The sequence below is a fragment of the Phalacrocorax carbo genome, chromosome 2 (assembly GCF_963921805.1).
Source record: "Phalacrocorax carbo chromosome 2, bPhaCar2.1, whole genome shotgun sequence".
Lineage (NCBI taxonomy): Eukaryota > Metazoa > Chordata > Aves > Suliformes > Phalacrocoracidae > Phalacrocorax > Phalacrocorax carbo.
The window spans coordinates 156979224-157000340 of NC_087514.1; the positions used below are offsets into that span (position 1 = coordinate 156979224).

At 35.4% G+C, this 21117-nt stretch overlaps 1 protein-coding gene across 2 annotated transcripts in view; it reads right to left on the minus strand.

Annotated features, from left to right (window-relative positions):
* Positions 1-408: 408 nt before the first annotated feature.
* DYNC2I1 (dynein 2 intermediate chain 1) overlaps positions 409-21117 on the minus strand; it is a 33453-nt gene continuing 12744 nt past the window's right edge. The window contains exons 8-24 of one of the 2 annotated variants that reach the window (XM_064445012.1): positions 20308-20385; positions 18945-19140; positions 17181-17283; positions 14441-14570; positions 13798-13909; positions 13343-13437; positions 12891-13020; positions 11847-12019; positions 10544-10706; positions 7796-7909; positions 6843-6904; positions 5725-5776; positions 4425-4485; positions 4075-4171; positions 3686-3817; positions 1955-2178; positions 409-867 (exon numbers count right to left, since the gene is read on the minus strand). In XM_064445012.1, coding sequence (XP_064301082.1) covers positions 696-867; positions 1955-2178; positions 3686-3817; positions 4075-4171; positions 4425-4485; positions 5725-5776; positions 6843-6904; positions 7796-7909; positions 10544-10706; positions 11847-12019; positions 12891-13020; positions 13343-13437; positions 13798-13909; positions 14441-14570; positions 17181-17283; positions 18945-19140; positions 20308-20385 — 2094 coding nt within the window. In that variant the 3' untranslated portion in view covers positions 409-695. Of the gene's footprint in view, positions 868-1954; positions 2179-3685; positions 3818-4074; positions 4172-4424; positions 4486-5724; positions 5777-6842; positions 6905-7795; positions 7910-10543; positions 10707-11846; positions 12020-12890; positions 13021-13342; positions 13438-13797; positions 13910-14440; positions 14571-17180; positions 17284-18944; positions 19141-20307; positions 20386-21117 lie in introns of those variants that run through there. The other variant, XR_010371787.1, reaches the window with a different exon arrangement.

Sequence of the window (21117 nt, forward strand, 5' to 3'; positions counted from 1 at the left end):
GAGCTTTGGGAATGATTGGCAGCATTAAACAGGTCAGTCTTTTCTGTTTTACATCAGAAATCCCAAAGTATTTAGAATTTCAGTAAATCTCACAAGCATATTGTTTACATAGTTTGATCCAAACAGGTAGTGTACATACCAGGACAATGCAAGTTCGTCAGGTGTTCCTTTTGCAAAGTTTCAGGGTCCAAATCAGAAGTGAGATATCATGCGATGCAAATATGTATTCTGATACGTTTGCATAATGGTTTTAGGTGGATATAAGAAAGCCTTCCAAGTGTTAGTGTGTACAAGTCCCAGAGGTAGAAGTCTCCATACACTCAGGTTGCTTATACAGAGGCACAACTTCATACTCACCAAAGGACTGCTATCTTTTACTTCAGAGCAAAATAATGAGAAAGAGCAGTGTAATTTATAGGACTATATTTTTAGTAAGTTTTAAAAAATATATACAGCTAGAGTACTTTCAATAATGAAATACAGCTCATCATCTTTTTGAGTACAATGATGCTAAATTTAGTTTTGCCATTTTTGTGATAAAATATATGGTTTCAGCTGAAATACTGTACTGATATTCTTTAAAATATATACAAGTTACATACAAATACAAAATTACATTACAAATCTTTTAATTGGAGTCAAAACCAATCTAAATATTTTGCAATAATTTGTACACCCAGACAGGTGTACTGTTTCTAAAAAGACTGCAATAAAAGCAAATGTAGTTTTTCAGATTCCTCAGGCTGAGGTACTGCCCACTTCTTCTTTACATATTGAATGTCCACCTCTCCAGATTCTTTGGCCAGCGCAATGCCTAACAATCCATTCTTTTTTTCTGGTTCTCCCAGTAGAGCCATAGTTACAATGCTGAAATTAAAAGAACAGGGTGTGTTTTCAATTGAGGCAAAATTACTAGAAACAGGTGTTTTCAATGTGTTTTTAGGAGGTTACTTATAGTTAACCAAAAGGTTCCTTTTTTCTGCTCATTACAGTGTGATATTCCTCACTATTTCAAGTCCCAGCACGTTCTTTAGCTTTTCACCAGTTGCAATCATTGAATGTGAACGTAACAGGGAATTCTTCCCCTGTTCACGGATTCCATCATCAATTTTAATCATGATGTAAAAAATTATTTCATGCTTATAAAAATGAACTATTTTTATGGTATTTTCCAGTACAGTGTAGCAACTTTAAAAAGTATATTATTTTCTCCCAAAACTAGCAGCACTTTGCTATAGTTTACAAGGCCACAAAGAAAACTTCAAGTTAGAGGGATATTCACCAAGACTAACTTAAGCCTAGGGAAGACAGAGTCTCCCAGTAGGGCTCCCATCAGGGAGGAAAGACAATCCTCAAGACTATAGTTCAGGAATGCTAAATTAAACTCCTTTTCTGCATCAATCTACAGGATACCCAGATCTCTATACTGACAATAGGAACAGTAGTGAGTATTGGTGAGTATATGCTGAACAAAAATATTCTTGTTTACTTTATGACAAGTATATTTCTTTATATTGGTAACCATACTATATATAGGCATTTAAAAATTTTGTCCGTCATCTTGCCTATTTTAAGGGTGATCCTGATCTAGCAATGCTAACTTTGAACTTAAGCAGCCCAGTGATTATAGTGGGAACAAAATTTTTCTCTTCGTATAAACAGCAACTGCTCCACATAGAGACATCTGTCCCAACTGATAACACTATGCCTGATTCTGATTTATACTAACATTATTTCTGCTTTATCAGACTATATAAAATAAGTATGTAAGGATAAACTAAAATTTAGCTTGCTGTAGTCTCTTTCTACACCTCCAACACTTTAAAAAATACAGTTAGAAAAGCAAATTCTAATGAACATTTGATGTCAAGCAAAAAACCCCAATCTAAGCTCTAATCAAAATGAAAATAATAATAGTTTTAATATTTTGTTAAAAATAACGTGATGTACTTACTTCTCTGATGGAACAGCCTGCTTTGCCACAGGCAACAAATCATTTTCCAGAAGATCCCAAACGTAAATATTGGATGATGCATCCAGGACAAAAAACACAGCGGGTCTTGTTAAAGCCCACTGCAGGGCAATAATTGGCTGGCCATTTGTGCTGTCATTCCACTGCATGAGGGGGTACTCTGATGTCATTTGATGTAATCTAATACTTCCATCTGAACAGCCAACCTACATCATAGTCAAAAAGAAAATACTTCCTGAGGACAAAACAAACTAAGCAGGACGAAAACTACAATTCAGTTCTTGAGAATATCAAACGTATAAATAAAATTAGTTATCTGACTCATGTGGTACATATCCCATATCTCACTCTATAGACTATGCAGATTTTAACTTTTAATGTAATTTTGAGTTCAAAAGCAGTAACTCTGTACTGAGATACTAATCTAATCCACTAATCCTAGGATGAAGTCCTAACTTCCTGTTTTTAAAAAACTTGTCAAACTATCAACTTCAATAATACTATGATCCAGCACAACTTGACAGTAGTCTGAATCGGGGCGAGGTCAGAGCCTAGACACCAATACAGATGGCTGCTTAGTGACACTTGTAGTCTGTAAAACCAAGAATAGGCTTTCAGTAGGACAGGCTGCGCTTAACAGTATAATGATATTAAACTGCTTCATAATAAGCAACTAAATCCAAAACCAGACAGATATCACTGCTTCCGGATATTTTCTTATCACCTTTGTCTTGCCTAGTGTAACATTTACAAGTTTGCTCTAATCTAGGTACAAAAGAAACTATTCTATGACAACAGAAAATAACTTATTCTTACTACCCTGGGCCACCTCTACATCAGGAAGACTTCCTAGAATTTTCAGATTATGATGACTTTTTACACTGAGTCTGCATTGTGCTTACATTTAAAAGGACTCTGCAGATACAAACTTGTAGAAGTCAGTATCACTCTAAATAAATGCATTTGGGGAAAAGGTAAGAACAAAGACACAAAATACATACACTGTAGCCAAACACATTAATTTATACCTGAGGCAAATCCAATTAAGTCATGTAAATCATGGCAAATTTAGAAAGAAAGCATTTTTAAGAGAGGATCAAGTACAAATATCTGCAAGGACAAGCAGATGGAAAGTCCTACCAATGTTAGATTCACCTTGCTTTGAATAAACTTCCACAAGTGAGACAAATGAAAACAGCGGGTGTGTCAACATGAACTGCTGTGGGCAGACTTGAACACACCTGACCACATGGTACCCTGCCAGGGATACCCCAAGGGTACACCTGACGTGGAGAGGAAAGGAAAGCAGAGAACGCCCAGAGCTGCCCCACAGACCTTTATTTCACAGCAACACACATATTTTGTCTCCAAAATGATTATGTCAGTAAGACATGTATGATAAGAGTGAGAAACAGCTGAGGCTTCACTAACAGCAGAAAACCTGCTTGCATTGCTGAACTTCAGTAAAAACAAAGAATAAATCATATGGCTGAAGTGAGATTGCCATTTGTTTCTGTGAGCCAGATGGTCCGCCTCTTACATAGGCAAAGTTTGAACACTAGGACACAAGATTTGTTGTCACCCTTCACGGCAGACTGGAACTAGTGAGGTAAATAAACTATCACATCTAGTTAAATATGTCAAATTAGAAATCCTCCTTCAGCAAGTAATTTTAAAAAATGAAACTCTTATTATATTAAAATGCTTTCATACCAAAAATAGTGGCTTTCCAAAAGGGAAGAAATCAATTGTGTTGATGCTTATTGATCTCAGTCCGCTCTCCTTAGGTCTGAATAGCTTTGGAAGAACTTTTAAATCATGTCTCGTACCATGGCCTACCAGCCCCTATGAACAATATAAAGAAAATGAATTAAACAAAGCAAAACAAAATTCGCATTATCAGTATTACAAAAAGAAGTTAAATAATTCACAGAGCTGCTACCTTAAAAGATCCTCAGTAGCTAACAACTTTTACTACCTAACAGTTTTTAATAACGGTCTCAAAATATAAATTTTATATACAGTCTACTGGTAAAATTCCAAGTAAATGGGGCAGCTTCCAAAACAAAAAATAACAAGATGAATTTCAGCACATTACTCACAATGTTTGTTCCAACAATGAAGTGATTAGGATTAGAAGACAGAAATTTCATAGTCACTGTCTGGGGCATTCTCTGGCGCACATCCTTTGGGAAAAGGCTAGGAAAAACATAAAGGTAAAAGATGACATAAATACAGGAACTTGTCTCCTAAAGCTACGCAAGTACGTACAGAAGCTCTTGATCTAAAATGTCTATGACTAGCTCTAGGAAGAAGTGTATATTAAGAAAACCTCCAACAACTAATGAAAGTGTTGTTAAATATACCTTACATAACAGCAGATTAATACAGTATAGGAAAAATTAGCTTTGCGAAATACACCTGTAAAATCTAAATGCCCCTGTTTTCTTACCTGTTATTCAACTCCATAGTAGAGCTATGTACTAACTTCACTTTCCCTCCAGGAATTAAACCTAAAATTATATAAAATAATTATTTAAACTGATTTAAGCACTTTGCATTAAGGAAGTGCTATCATCAAATTAAAACCTAAGCTAATAAGTAAAAGGATACTTCATAATTAAATTGTTTATTGTAGATACAGCTTTTAATATGTAAGAATCCTAACATCATTTAGAATTATTTACTTCAGAATTCAAATCTGAAGAGTTGTAATCTTTGACAGAAATCAAAGAAAGAGGACAGAGAAAGGGCAACATGATTATATGTTTTAGTTTTACAGTATGCATATAACATCCTGTAATATCATCCTATAAAACCCAATTCTATCAATGGTGAAAATGCACAATTATGTCATTTGGATCTTTGACAATTAATTAATAGTAATGAGAGACTGTAAAAATGCTTCTATAAAGTTGGTCTATATTACTTGTTAGTAGAGAATAATATAATTCAAATCCTTTGAACGCAACAATTTTTTGAAGAGGAAAAAAATGAATGCTGGTGGCAGTAAAACTGTATCAACACACGACCATAGCTTTAAAATGTACCTCTCGACAGACATAACACCCAGCTTTAGCAGCTTAATATAGCCAGACATTGCACATGAGCTTAAAAATTAGAAAATTAATCAAAAATTCTAGTTTGTTAGCATTACTTTATTGTTTATACACGTATTTTAAAAATGTATCAGGATTTTAAGCACAGCCTTTTCCAGTTAGGTAAATATGTAAGTCTAAATTTGTTCAACGAACAAAAAATGTCATTTTCTTCATTCACATAACTCAAAAAGGCCTCAGCGGGCTTGGTTCTTTACTTTTTTCAAATAAACTTTTTTCTCACACTAAATTAAGTACCTTACCCAAAAGAGAACTTCCAGGACAACTATCAAAATGGAGACATAGGCACCAACAAAAGCATTATAACAGATTGGTTAAACTAAGGAAAGGAGGACTGAGGAGGACATAAAATCTCATATTCTTTGAAAAAAAGCTGTTGAGGACACAGGAATCTGCTTTGGCATTATGAGATATGTGGTTGCCTGTGGTGGCAATTACCAATACAGAATTAGCAGATGAGATTCAGCTAGCAGTGAAAATAACTCTCACAATGCCTAAAAAATATCCCCAGTTATCAGATACATGTCCTATTCAGAATGAATCTTTTCCTCAGTAATTTTGCCTTCTTATAAACTATTTTTTGTCATCACTAACTCTTCCTCTCCCTTCTAACTTCCAATGTACAGTACTCACCTAAATCAGTTTGTGAACCAGCTAAATCCACTTTTTGTAATTCAACAACTACCTGGAAAGTCAATATTTAACATTAATAAGCAATAAATATTTACCAGACTTTGAAGTTTTTTAGCTAATTGTACTAACACATGACATAACTCTAAAGGAACGTTTAGATAGGTAGGTCTAACATTACAATGATTACAGGCAAATTCTCTACCCCCATCAATGTCTGCAATGCTAAGAACAGCTTCATACCTGCTGGATGTTCCCTGCTGGAAAGCAGAATATGGAAATTACATTCTACACTTACTTAATTGCTAGTTGGCATCTTGTTGGTTTGGTCAGTCACCAAAAAACGACCTAAACCCCCATATAAGGAATTATAACACATTTCCTGTGCTTTTCATTTTACATGAAATAGAAAGAGTAGATCAGCTGGCCTGAATCTGTTGCTACTGAAGTTATTTAGAGTTTTAAGGGACTTAACTAGTGATACAGAAAGGAAATAATTTTATCCCCTTATTATACAGTGAGCCATTCAGTTCCTCAAGCAAGATCAGTTCAGATGCAAACAGGTTCAGCAGCTGAGGCAAAGCTGCCAGAAAAAGACTGAAAACATCTGATAGACAGAAGACTTCTCAGAACAGTAATTAAGAGCAACAGACATGGTGCTCACCTGCCCGTCATATTTTAGGCAGGGTAATCTCACCCTTTTTTCACTTTTTGCCTCTTGAACATTTATTTTATATAAATGATGAATGTAATTTCCCACATACATTCAGTACAGTCTCTGACACCACTGTGATTCAAATAAAATAAAGTAGGTGGTAAAAGAAGAGTGAGGTTTATTATTCTATTAATAGAAATGTGTGAACATATTCCTATGAAGCAGAACTGATGATTGCCTCTTTTCATGAATTCATGCACCGGTAATGATTTTGCCTAAGGATAACAACATGGGTTTAGGGAGTCAGGGCAAAATTTTTGCGAATTCCAACAGAATAGCAAGTGTTGCTGTACTTTCCAGGGAGGCAATTCACATCAGAAATCCTGGATTTGGGCTGCTATATTTGAAGTATTATTTTATTATTCCAACATGTCATGCTCTCTCTTTTCATACATATATTACTCACCCACATATTGAGGATTCCATCTTCATCCATTGAAGCTATCTGAAATGGAGGGCCTGACATTTCTATGGGAGGAATAACAACAATTTATATTCACACTCTGACCTTCATCCTGAACAATATCAAAGGATTTAAAACATTTCCTAGGTTAATACATTCTCTGAAACTTTTACGATCCCCTCAGCTGCATAAAAATAGGAAGTGCCCTAATTCTACCAAAGAAGAAAAAGGCATGAAACAAGTAATTTCAGTTCATCCTACTACACAGTCAGATGTTCTCTGGCTACATCTTTTAAAATGTCTGGATTCTGCATGGACTTTGGAACAGAACATAAAGTGCAGTAGATAAAATCTTGTAAAACCCGCAAAATGCAGCACATTTCTTTGGACTACTATGGATTTCAAAGTGAACACCTCCAATGGAAGTAACAGAGTTTCCTCTAGCACACTGCTTGAGAATTTGGGGGCTTGAAGATTAAAGGTTCTTTGCGAAGGTGGGTCATATAAAAATTAGGCAAAATGTACAAGAAGAACAAAGTACAGACACATATTTTAATCCTTTCAGATATAAGCAAGTTGCTCCACTTTTTTAGATAGGTGGTTTAGATAGGACATTACAGAAGCACAAAGGCTTCTCTAAAGGCAGTTTTTGAGTGATAACTTGTTTTATCATTGGAAGGTTGGACTAGTTGATCCCTGAGGTCCCTTCCAACCTGTGATTCTGTGATGGAAGAACAAAATATTGTCTTGAAAATAGACGTTATAATGAGCATGCACCCACATTTGATGTGAAACTGCACTGAATGAACATTACATAAAAACGAGAGCAGAAAATAAACATGAATGCTGTACGCAGTTGGTAATATAAACTGGATTTTGGCTATGATATATTTGTTTCACTAGATACCTAAAGAAAGACTCAGATGTCTTGATGCTTTAAAGAGCAGCTTACATACCCTCCTGATGAGAGAGGCCTGAGAGTCCATAATTTTGATCAGTGTAGAGAGAGGTTGAGACAGGTTCCACTGCTAGAATAGGAGAGGTGTGGTTTACTGAGTTTAGAATGCCATCTGTAATTAAGGACAACGAAAGGTGAACACTGTTATTTTCACCACAACAACAAACAGAATGATGATTACAAAAAAGAACGGCAAAATGTAAATGTCTCAAATCCAATACTGCAAACTGTTTCCTAAATTAACAAAATACTACTAGATAAATCAATGTTTCACCATTTGTATTTACTTCTTGTTTTCCAAATGACTGCTGCACCATTTATGCCACTGTACCAGGCATTTCATTGAAATCTGCCATTTCAGGATTACCGTGAAAAGAATTATGTTAATTTCAAGCTCCATAAACAACAGAGGTAGAAATAAATCACTGCTTACTATAGAAAAGGCAAAATTGAAGAAAAATTACCCTTACAGAGTATTATTTAAAGAAAAAGTAACTACACTGAAAAAACCAATTCACCACAAGAAAATATGTACTTACCCTTTAATAATATTTTTAAATAAATGTATTTTTAGAGCAATTTCAATATGCAGTCTTTGTCAGATACTCTTGATTACTGGACTTGGTCTGTGCACTGAACATAATCTCATTTCAGACTAAAGGCATAAAGCTTCTTAAGTATACAGCATTAAAAATGCTTGCTTACATAAGCATCTACATGAAAGTGTACACATACATTTGAGTACTAGCCCATTGTGCAACACAAGATGGAGATTTTAGATCTACTACAAAAAAATAAGTCTATCAACAGCCAATTAATTCTTATTTTCACATGGCTACTGAAATTAGATACACCTGTGAACCAAAAAGGACTTTTTGTGCATGTTTGCGGTGACTTTTTTTGAAAAATAATAATACCTCAGTGCAAGTTAAATGGTAGCACCTGCACACAAAAAAAGGAAAAAATACATAAAGGCTTATTTTGCAATAATAAAATTATTTTTAAAATATTGCTATGTGTTATTTTTCACCCTGGGGTACAATACAGTACCCCAAAAATGGCACCAATTTATAATTAAGATTGAGATGAATCAAGGGTCAGACTGCTGGTATGTATACCTCATTCCCAATCTCTCAACGTACAATTACATACATTGAAAACTTCAATGAGGTTAATGACTTGCTCCTCTCTTTAAATTTGCAATGACAAATATCAGTAATAGGCATAAAGATCCATTCATCTCCATCAGATCCATAAAACTGTAAGGATCTCATATGCTGATTCAAATGTACTTTGGATTGAATCTTCTAGCATGTCAGTTATAGGCCCTAAATAAACTTCTGTAACATTTGAATTTGTCGTCCATCGATTTACAAAAATTTACAAAAGCCTATGTTATTTTGATCATACACTAAGGGATCAGAAGTGTAGAAAAAAAGAGAAATGCAATGACAAGAAAATGTCAAAGGATAAAAGGTCACCCACAAGCACATTTGAAAAGTAGACTTCCTTCTGGCTTCTCAATACATATGCAACACTAATTTAGGCCATATCCAAACAATGCAACAGATTAATTCCACATTATTATTTGTAGCTGTGCTTTCCTGCCATTAAGAACCTGGCAAGAGCATGCCATGGCTCCCACCTGGCCCCAGTGCTAGAGATTTTGCCCGTGTGATAAGCTGAATGACAGAAAAACATATGTCCAGGTTTTGCTCCCACATGCAATTGATGCATTTCTAGAGATATCGAACCAGAGAGCTTTTGGGCCCCAAAGTTTAGTCACAGCTTCAGAATCCCATCAACAAAAGACTAAAATGACCGACTACTGACTACGGAAGTTAGAATTCAACTTACTCCATTATATAGACCACCTCTGACACTTGACCTTCATACACTACTTGTTTCCAACTAAATGATCCCCAAAATTATTCATATATGCTGAACCAACAGTACCACAAAAAGACAGTTGTATATGTAATGAAAATATGAGAAATTCCTAGATCGTATACTGCTACAGTAACTGGTAAATTGGCAACGAAAAACCACAATCCTTACTCAGCTCTTAGTGTATCTAGATAGAATCCAGAAGTGATAAAGTTACATAGGTGGAATTTTAGAAATGCATGAGGGTGAGATTCAGACCAAAAATTAAGACACTTAAAATGGTATCTACACAAAATACAGCTGTAAAATATCTGTAAGTGAACTAAAACTAATCAAAACAATCAGTCCAGCTAACCATATCATATATTTACATTAGGATGAGATGAATAGCTCTCTAGATCCCACAGAGTAGCACTGCACTGATTCTAACAGAGGTTATGCATGTATACACTTGGATATGTATCTTGCATGCAACCTTACGGAAACATCAGACTTAGGGGACAATTTGTACAGATTGTGACCTTCAAATGATGTTCAAAAAACTGTTTTATAGTCTTAAACTACTTTGATTTTTTTAAAATACATTTTGTGTGTTTAATGTAGGTTATATTAAGGGAGTAGTTGAGTAGTCCACCTCTTTTCTCTCTTTCTCTTCTTTTCTTCTGTTCTCACTGCTTGATACTTACTGAGCTGGCTTACATTTCTTAACAGCTATTACTGCCTGGCAATTTTTACTAGACTAAATATAATCTCTGAACTGGCTAAACTAGGCTACTGAGAAAGACCATCCTTAGGCAAATTAGTAGAGGAATTGTTTCACTGCCCACAGTATGACTAATCAGAATGCATGGATACTAACCAGTAGAAAATGTTGGAACTCTAAATGTCCAGTCAGTTTCACCGATCGTCATATGAGGGTGCATTCTTGAGTCTTCTCGAAGATCCCACAACAATAACGAACCATCTATTGTTCCAGCAAAAACTAATGTTGTTTTATTGGGACTAAAGCAGCAACATACCACCTGTTAAGCAGTAAAAATATGCATAGTTGATATCTTGATAAAGGCCACTGATTTGATAAGCCTGAAATATGTTTGTTCTTCCTAGGCACACAAATCCAGAAAAGACAGATTACAGGTGTTTGTGACAGAAGGACAATTTATTTAAAATTGTTATTTAGGGAAGTGATCGTGCCCCTGTACTCGGCACTGGTGAGGCCGCACCTTGAATACTGTGTTCATGTTTGGGCCCCTCAGGACAAGAAGGACATTGAGGTGCTGGAGCGTGTCCAGAGAAGGGCAACAAAGTTGGTGAAGGGTCAAGACAACAAGTCTTATGAGGAGTGGCTGAGGGAGCTGGGGTTCTTTAGTGTGGAGAAGAGGAGGCTGAGGGGAGACCTTATCGCTCTCTACAACTCCCTGAAAGGAGGGTGTAGTGAGGCAGGGGTCGGTCTCTTCTCCCTAGTAACAAGCGATAGGACGAGACGAAATGGCCTCAAGCTGCGCCAGGGGAAGTTTAGGTTGGATATGAGGAAGAACTTCTTCACTGAAAGGGTTGTCAGGCATTGGAAGAGGCTGCCCAGGGAGGTGGTTGCGTCTCCATCCCTGGAGGTATTTAAAAGAAGGGTAGATGTGGTGCTTGAGGATATGGTTTAGTGGTGGATTGGGCAGTGATAGGTTAGCGGTTGGACTCAATGATCTTAAGGGTCTTTTCCAACCTTAACGATTCTATGATTCTATGGTTCTATAAATGGAAGTAGGATACCAGAGTTTCAGTAGGCTTTCCCTTTTCAAGACAATTGTGTAATCTGCATCTACTGCCACAAAGCTGAAGGGGGTGATTCAAGTGTGTGATTGTGATGGGTAGAGAGAAGTTCTTGACAACATCTGAACCAGCTGGTTTACTTCCACTCACTCTTCAACCATGAAATGGGGTCAAAATTAAAAAAAAACAACAAAAAACCAAAACCAACCAAAACCCCAAACCGCTATGACCATCACAACATTCTAGTACTAGAGCACAAAACAGAATGAGAATAGTGTTTTGCTCAGTAGGCTCAAACGTGTATCTCAAAAGATAGCATACCTTGCAGCAGGACAAGAGAATAAAATACATAAAGCCAGTTATTCAATGTGCAACTATAAAATGTTATTAAAACATACCTCTGAGTCACATGTTAAAACTTTCTGAGGACTGGAGGGCTGCCAGATGTTCCAAACGCATATGATGCTCTTTCTGTTCAGTAAAACACCACCTGCTTTTTCAGGTAATCCATGAACAGAAAGTAGCAACTGCCTCTGTACTTGAGAGACATATAGGCAGGATATTTTTCGGCCTAAACCATTAAAAAAATTAAGAAAGAAAAGAAATAAATAAAAAGTAAACTCACTGCAGATGAAAAAGCATATTTAGCTGCTATAGCAACAACCAAAGAAGCTAAGATGTAATTATGAAGACACTTCCATTAACAGTGGGTGGCTTTTGATGCTATACAAGAAAAAAAGGACAAGAGAATGAATGAAAAAAATTAGAAGCAAGTAGAAAGCAAAAAGGAAGAGAGCCAGGAAGTTAATAGAATAATTATTCTGGGCATAAGCAAGCCAATCTGATCTGACGTCAGCATACAGACTGAAAATTAAGCTAAGTCTCAAACAGGAAACAGCACAGGCCAGGCTTTTTCTGCTTCATCTCACATGTTCATGTTAGAATACATACGGTTTCATGTTATAATAGGTCTTCCTAACATAATTACAGATGTTTTATCTTTCATTTTTCTTTACATCTGAACATCTACTGTTTATATGTGGAAGATAACTGCAGTTTGAATATATCAGGCTATATTCTCCCTGTTTAATAACTTTGCTTTATTTGCAACTTTGACTCTACTGTCAGCATAAAGAACCTAAATGAAATGACACCGCTTGGGATGGCCTTTCAACAGAAACTACATCCATATATGATATACCCCTATATCATGCTAATCACTGCCTACATTTCTGGTTTCACAGCACCTAGGATGCTCCGATGTTCCCTATGTGGAACCAATCTGCAAAGAGTTAGAGCATGATTAGCACAATTAAAAGAAAAGTAGGCTTTACATCATCCTGGTATGTGCTGTTTGCACTTCAGTCACAACAAAGAGCATGGTATTTTCCGCAAGGAAGAAGAGTTCACACAGTGTACTAGAAGATGTAAAGTTCCCTTACCACAGAGGAATGGCTGGTTAGTATTTAACTGGAAACAGCTATCACTAATAGACAGACTGGTTTGTCGAGGTCTTAGTTTCCACCTGGGTTGTGTTGCAACTTGATCTTCCTCTAGCAAAACAGCAATCACCTTTCAAACATAATTACATTTATAGAAATAAAAGGGTCATCTTATCGTTCAGCTTTGTTATTTGTAGCTTTCTAAAGTATGCAGATTAATTTAATAAACCTTTATCAGCTCTCTTGTTAATCTTATATTTTTGCAAATATGACTTTACAGACGTAAAATTGCACAGCTCTGGTTCCATTCCTTTGCAGAGAGATGAATCTCACTGATAATATGTATTATTTAAGTAATTTATTTAGCTTAGTCAGGACAAGTACTGTAAGTGATCTATCACACTGTATACCAGTGCACATAACTCATAGGGTCATTAAATACATAAGTGTACCTGGCAAGCAGACCGGAGGAAATTTGCTAATCTTTGTGAATCAGTTTTAGGCGTCAGAGTTCCATTCACTGACATGTCCTGGCTGTTTATGGGACCTAAGAAAAAACAAAACACAAAACCAAACTTGAAGCTTCAAAAGGCAATCAATTAAAAAAAAACAAAAGAACAATGTAATTTTTATGCAGGAGAGTGGCATTCTTTCTCTTCAGCAGAAAGAACAGTACTGAAGAACAAAATCTGCTGGGGAATCGTATCTGCTGCCAACAGAAAGAGTAATCCAGAAGAAGAAACTATTTCTGCCATTTATTCTCCACCCCCTCCAAAAGGGGATTTAGAGTGCCTATAGCAATACCAGATGCAGCCTGCCACATTACAAATTCTGACAATTAATGGGTTCAAAAGAGAAAGTTTACATGCATACATTCATAAATGAATAAGATTAAAATGTTCTTCACCTCCAGATACAAGCGCGCTTTCTCCTGGATGCTGTGTCCATTTCTCCAATGTCTCAATTTTCTCAGTCTGAATGTCTCTCTCAAGATTGTCCTCATTACACTGAACATATGCCTAAAGTAGAAAGATAAAGTGATCAATATAGAGGTGACACAGCTAAGAATGACAGCACATAGCTGAATAGAACTTAAACAGTCATTTTAAAACTGATGTGTTCAACCTCTTCTGTTTGTAAATTCAGACCTAAGCATACTGCAGACAGTGTCACTATTTTGCGCATGCATATTTCACCACATTTCACACAACAGTGGTGGACCTACTGCAAAAATACAGGATATCCTACATTATGTGTGAACACTAAGCCCAGCATACCTGGGACAGCATGCCACAAACATACAGGAAGCGTGTTAGAATATGGGGAAGGAACACAAAAGTGTCCTCTTCTAACTCAGAAAGGAAATGGCCTGTCTGGCCAAAAAGCTTTTATATCGCTTTATAGTACTTAAAGCTTAGAGGTGAAAAATAGTAATGTATTACTTTACCGTTCTATTAGCTTTAGAAACTTTCTTTTGTAAGGAAAATTATTTTCCACAACGGCAGTCAGCACTTTCAGAATTTACACATTACTACATATTTGCTACCCACCTGCTTAGTGTTCATTTTACCAAAATTCCTGATATACATGTCGTACTCATTTACAGGAGGCAAATCCAGTAAAGAAAAACTAACTGAGAAGTCCAGATCAATTAGTGGGAGAAGTTCTGAACTCCGTTTTCTTTAGAATGAATTACAGAAAAGAAACAAAAAAATGGTTAAGACCAAGTGTTTGGTATTCCAAAATAAAAACAACCTGATTTTGTACAGTATCAGAGATCTAACAAACCACTGATCTATGCAAATTGAAGCTGTACCAAAAGTAATTAATAGATAAAAATATATCAATACAAGTACATATAATACTGTTAGGAATTCTCATTCAACATTACACTGAGATAATTATTAGATTTGAAAATGCAATACTGGTTGCAAGTGGCAAACTTATGCGGTTTATCATAAAACAATCCCAAACTTTCAAAGCCTAGCACCACCATCTTGCTTAAGTAGTCAAAAGCTGTTCTGTGAGGTAACAGATGAATGTGATTTTCTTCCTATAGTTAGGATGGTGGCTAATTCTCCTAAACCCATTTTATTACCTTCCATCACCTATATGTGCACCTGCTTTATAAAGATCATCTATAATACCCTGGTTTGTTAGCCTTACTGAAATATATTTTGAATGACCTCCATTGGTAACAGACTGCCTGAATTTGTACCTCTTTATGTCATCAGAGAAACAGATAAAAATAGCAACAGTCCTAAAATCTATTTCAAATATATATGAAGTTAATTTGTTGCTGATTCCTGACTTGTGGGCATGAATACTGACCTCTTCCCCAAAAAGTAGGCCTCCAAAGAACATTAGTTACTGAACTATTGCACTTGATGTAAATTGTATGAAAATGAGTACTCAGGACTGAGGTAGACTATGTGGTTTTCCACTTGTATTTTTTGTTTAGAATAAGATTAGCACATTGTATAGTATTTGAGATACCTGAATCTCTTTGTCCTATTAAATGGCAAATCCTTAAATTCCCTTTCTGGAACAACAGAAAAATAACCTAAGTGCCTCATCCAGCTTCCCTCAATCCTTTTACTTTCTGCCTACCTCAAGTCTTACTTTTTCCATCTTTGCTCCCAAATAAAACTTTATTTCAATTCTTAATTGGAAAACAAGTCTATCTTGATATACTGTATCTTATTTAACAAGATGCTAAAAACATTTATGTGATGTTACTTATTATCATCAACTACAAAGAGATTCCTACCGCTCCACTTGTATGGATGTACGGATAATGAAAACCCCGTTAATCTTTCTCACAATTTACACATGACATAAAACTGTTAAGATATTATTTTATTTTACAAGTTAACCGCCACATGTCAGTTTACAAGTTAATTCCATGCTCTTGCTATCATACCGATTTCTTGGCAACTAAAAAATCTGAAAAGGAAATAGACTAGAGGAACATGAGCTGGAATTGCTCCTCAAATATATTAGGCTGGATTTTTCTTCATGCATAGGGAAAATTTTCAGATCTCCTTTTTGCTACTTAATGACATCGATTGCATTTTCTTACCTACATTTTTATTTTTACTTCTACTTCCTAATACACCACCTCTTCACAAACACTGAGGCACAAATTGAAGACATCTAATTCAAATGCATGAAAAGTTGCTTCCTAGTTACAAATCTTAACGATACGTGCAGACAAATCATTAAAATAAACTAATGAGCCTCATTACTAATACTTCCAACTCCAAGGTGCCACAGCTCATTTATGGGACACTTTCAGTCTATTTACTGGCAGCAGCGTATTATCAGAGCATTAAATTCCACAAAACCTTTCTCCTTCCTTGACAACGCTACTCATCTTCACCAGGCTATGTATGTTGTTAGTATGGACACAAAGTTATATACATAGTCATAATCAGTCTTAGTATATAATCAGTAGAGGCTGACAAACATTTCAGAAGCCAGTTCTTCAGAGAGCTGCCTTCCTGAATTTCCTAATCTCTCTCCACTGTCTAGATAGGAGATCTAGACAATGAACTCATGTAAGATTTGGGCGTATAAATTTAAACAAGGTGAATTAGACAGCCTAGACAATAAAATCTCCCTCATGTGAAGATTAGCCACTGATGTGCAGCCACGAAGCAGTGGAATCTAGTATTACCAATAAAATTTAATATTCCTGCTTTATGCATCCAATTGATGTAACAGAAACTTGGAGTTATATACAGTGCTTCAGATAAATATGGAGCTCCTGGCAAGTTCCACAGGAAACAGGCATCAATTTGTTTCTTTAGTACAGAGCTGTCTTCAATGTCTCAAATCTAGATCAATTTTAGATCAGTAATAACATGTTTTTACACCAACTGGTGTTATCCCCGAAAGGGAACATGCTATTTTGGCAACAGTATGTACCATATAGAGTCTTGATTATTTCAAGAAATTACCATTCTGCAGAGCCCTGAAAGCAGCTAAAGGGCTTGCTCTTTAGTACTCTAAGTCAATATCTAATTAAGTGACTGGAGAATCATACAAAGAAATTACAAACCTGGCAACTCATTCTGTAATAAAATGATACATGTAAACTGAGATATAAATTTCTGTTATAAAATGACATGTAGCAAAGCCTGTAAATTATATTTACTTAAGAACTAATTAATATTTGACTCTAAAATCCTCAAGTTTAGAAACTTCACATATTTGAAATATAACGAAGAAAATTACATCTCACATAGTGAGTTGCCATTTTGTGTGGATTATTTAAAATATACTTACTTCTGCTTACTAGCCATACTTCGGCTACTTTGTCGTTGGTTTGCCATTTGAAAATCCATGAATATTCCACAAAAAGCATTTCTGACAGAAGGGTATTGCCTTTCTGTGACATTGTAAAACATTGTTAGTGTTATAATTCACACTTTACAGTGCATTAAAATGTAAAGCAGTAAGTCTCTAAAGCAACAGATTTATTACGACACAGCTACTAAAAGTTACTAGTTTGCACACTACACAGCGTGCTCTAGCACAGTTATTAGTACAATAGGCTTCTTAGCTTCAGTAGTCAGACAGCATTTTTCCCTTAATATGGTCCCTTATCAATCAATTCAAAATGACTGACCATTGTAATTTTTATTTTAGACTACTATGATGCAGAAAGTGCCTCTTTCTTTCTCCTGCCATTCACAAGTCCCTTGCTCCCCTGTGTACAGTAAAATGCTCTACGACCAATTCTAAAAATCATACCAACTTCATGCAGACTACACCATGCACATGCTACACCTCTAAATAAGATTACATCACAACAGCTTGTGAACCTCATCAACACAAACTTAACTGATGCCCTTGGATGAATAAGCAGAACACTGAAAACTGTTGCTTAAAAAGCCACAGCTAATGGAGCAACTACAGTATCCGATGTCATGTTGATTTTACTCCCTTTCCTGGCTAGGTGGTAGCTAATTGACCTCAATATCCAACTTTCAGTCAGGACCAATGGTGCTCCGCTTCCTCAGAGGAAGACTGCCTTTTTAGATAATACATGTAAAACGCTTTAAACTTCTAAAAATTATTACCAGAATGGTAACAACCATTTTAACCAAATGAAATCAAAACTTCATCAAAAAACTGTGTTTGTAATCCTCAATAAAGCACTAAGTGCTACAATTCAGAATTTAAAAATCTGATTCTGTATTAGAATTCCATCCTGTTCATTACATCTATAGCATTAATGCAATTCTTTTCTTGATTCCATATTATTTATTAGAAAAATAATAATAATTGCATAAAACTTCTGCAAGAAGAAATTCATATTACAGTATACTGATTCTGACTTGCAGTGGCTACTTAACCAAAAATCTATTGATACTTTAAAGACTTACAGAAACTCCATGCTATTCTTCCATGACCGTACTAACTTTGTATGAACTAGAGTAAAAAGCTATTTAAGATTCTTTTACACAATGATTCAATACTTCTGTTCACGAGTGGAGAGTGCAAAGGGGAACCACAGCTGTAGCTGGTGAACTAAGTAGATCTGGCACCCACAGGTATCAGAAAACTGAGTATAAGACAACAATTCCATAGTCACACTGCAGAAAAAACCTGCATTTAAAAAGTAATATAGAACTATATATTTAAGTAGTATCTGTATTTCTCTCGCCTTTCCATCTAGAGCAGCAGCTTCAACTTTGCTTAAAAAGAAAAAAGCGAATTAATGTCACCGGAAGCCCCGAACTGTTCTAGCACTCCTCCAGTTTTCAAAATCCAGACTCTCATATCCTCCTCTTACCCAAAATAAGACATATTAAATGTCAGTCTGCACATTTTTATACTTCACATTTTAAATGATTAGTAATGCCTCTGAATCATTCTTAAGCAATGTGAACGTTACAGTCCTTACCCACAAACCTAAGTGACTCATGCAGAGGACCAGATTTCTGCCTTTAGGCAGACTTTTTCTAGAAAAAGTGGCCTGTTTACTCATAAGTTGTATGTGCTACTCATACATTTAATAAAAAACAGACATATCTAGTCACACACCCATGATTGGTTCCTTTTTTTCATTTTCAATTTTCTTTGGCAGTGAAGTACAAATTCTATCATTTTCTGCACTAATAGCTCTTTGAATTTCTTCAATTTCTGATGTTCTGGAAAATGGAATCTCTCTCAGGTTTTCTTCTGCATCTCTTTCTTCACCACTTTTGTCTTCATCATCATCAAAATCATCTTCATAATCCTTTAAAAGTAACAGGACTTTCAATAACTAATAAACATGGATTACAGATGTATCTTTCAAGATCTTTGAAAGAAATTATAAACTGCTGTCAAAGTAAAAACAGAATTCCCATACAGATGGTTATATATCATTTGACTGGAAGGCATTTTAAAATAACTATTTGATAGAAAGAAAATGGCATGTCTTGATTGTGCAGTAATTTTAATCACAAGAAGACAGTCCCTCAGTGGTGTTGTTCTGTGCCCACAATAGATTTCGGGGGTTTTTTAATATATAGTCAAAAGTAGGGACTATATGTCTAGGTGAATTATGTGTTCTTTAAAGACATAAAATGATGGTGTTCAGCAGCATAAATGCTTCATAGATGTATAAAGTTGTGCCCTTCAATGGCAGGCTCAAGTTTCCTACACTAATACATTATCTGTTCTCGAGTCCATCCATAAGACTCATACTTTAATAATTCTCCTCAGACAATTCATCTCATGCTAAAATAATCAGCTAACACAAATGATACGAACAAGCCTTAAACACATTCATTTCTCCACTGAATGGCAAAGGGCTACTGTAGGGAAAGCTCAACAGTGGACATCACTCCTTAAGTAAGTGGAGATTAGTTCTAGCTTTGTTGAATAAAGGTGTTCCGCTAGCAATGAAAGCACATTCGACACACTCTTCTAGCTTAACTTTACAGTAAACAAAAGACAGCTGAAAGAAAGAGTTCAATTAAACAAATTAGTGAAGGGACAGCTGTGTGTCAATACTTTTTTCTCTGATTTTTTTTGTAATGAAAAAGAATGAAGCTTTTTTTTTTTGTCCTGAAGTCAATTGTTTGCTCCCATTATTCAAAAAATTCAGCATTTCTCACAGAAAATAATTTAAATAATTGAAATCCAGGAAGACAGAAAAAGCATCTTGTGAAGACTGCAACTCAAAAGCAAAAGTTGGTTCCCATCCCCTGATGAAAACTAAATAAATACATAGCGGACAGTTTCTGCCCAACATTTATGTACTCATTACCTACCATTAGCCAAAGTAAGGTCACTGTCACCAAAAAAGAATAAGTATAAACCATGTAACATCCTATAATTTTATTTCTGTGAATAAAGGTAATCACTATTTTGATACGTAAGAATTACTTCAGAAAGACAGTTGTATGCTTTTACTTACTTCAAAATCATCTTCATAATTTGCTGAAAAGTTATCAAATCCCGTGTCTGAATTATAGATGTGTGTATCTCGCGTTTCCTAAATGAGAAAAATTGATGAAACTGTTAAATAATCTTACAAAAAATTTGTTTTTATCTGCCAAATCTTAGCATAAAGACAGGCGAATAGCTGTTCTTCACATATTTCTACATTTTCAAGCAAACATACAAAAATTCAGTTTAGAAATATAAATAAAAGTGTATTAACAAATGATAATTACTGACTTAATAATACAGGAAGAAAAAAAGAAAATCTTATCTTGGGAAGACCAACTGTTTTCTCATCAGTATTTTTACCCATAAAGACATAAAAACTGCAGTGTGGCCTATAATTTCAATAGGATACAGTAGCTGTTATGATGGAGTAACAACAAAATAAAGTCTGTTCTACTTTTTTGAGGATTAGACAAAATTATTCCTATATTGAAGTTATACTGGGGGACTCAACCTGTTAATAAAATAGTGCAGATGTTGGAACCAGGAAAAGAGAGACATGGATACAACCAGAAAATAAGGTATTTTTATACCTTAATTTTGTTAACATTGAATCCCCTACTGTATTGACATGGAATAATATTTATGGCATCCCTGAAATAACTTCAAAGAAATTGCCTTTCTCTAGCTTATTGAACGTGATTAAAATAATGCCATTTAATTACCACAACATGTACCCCAAACAAACAAAAAGCTTAAAACAACACACAGCGATGTATCCAATCTTTAGTCAGCCTCTTCCTTCAATAGCCTCTTCAAACTCACAGACTAAATTATC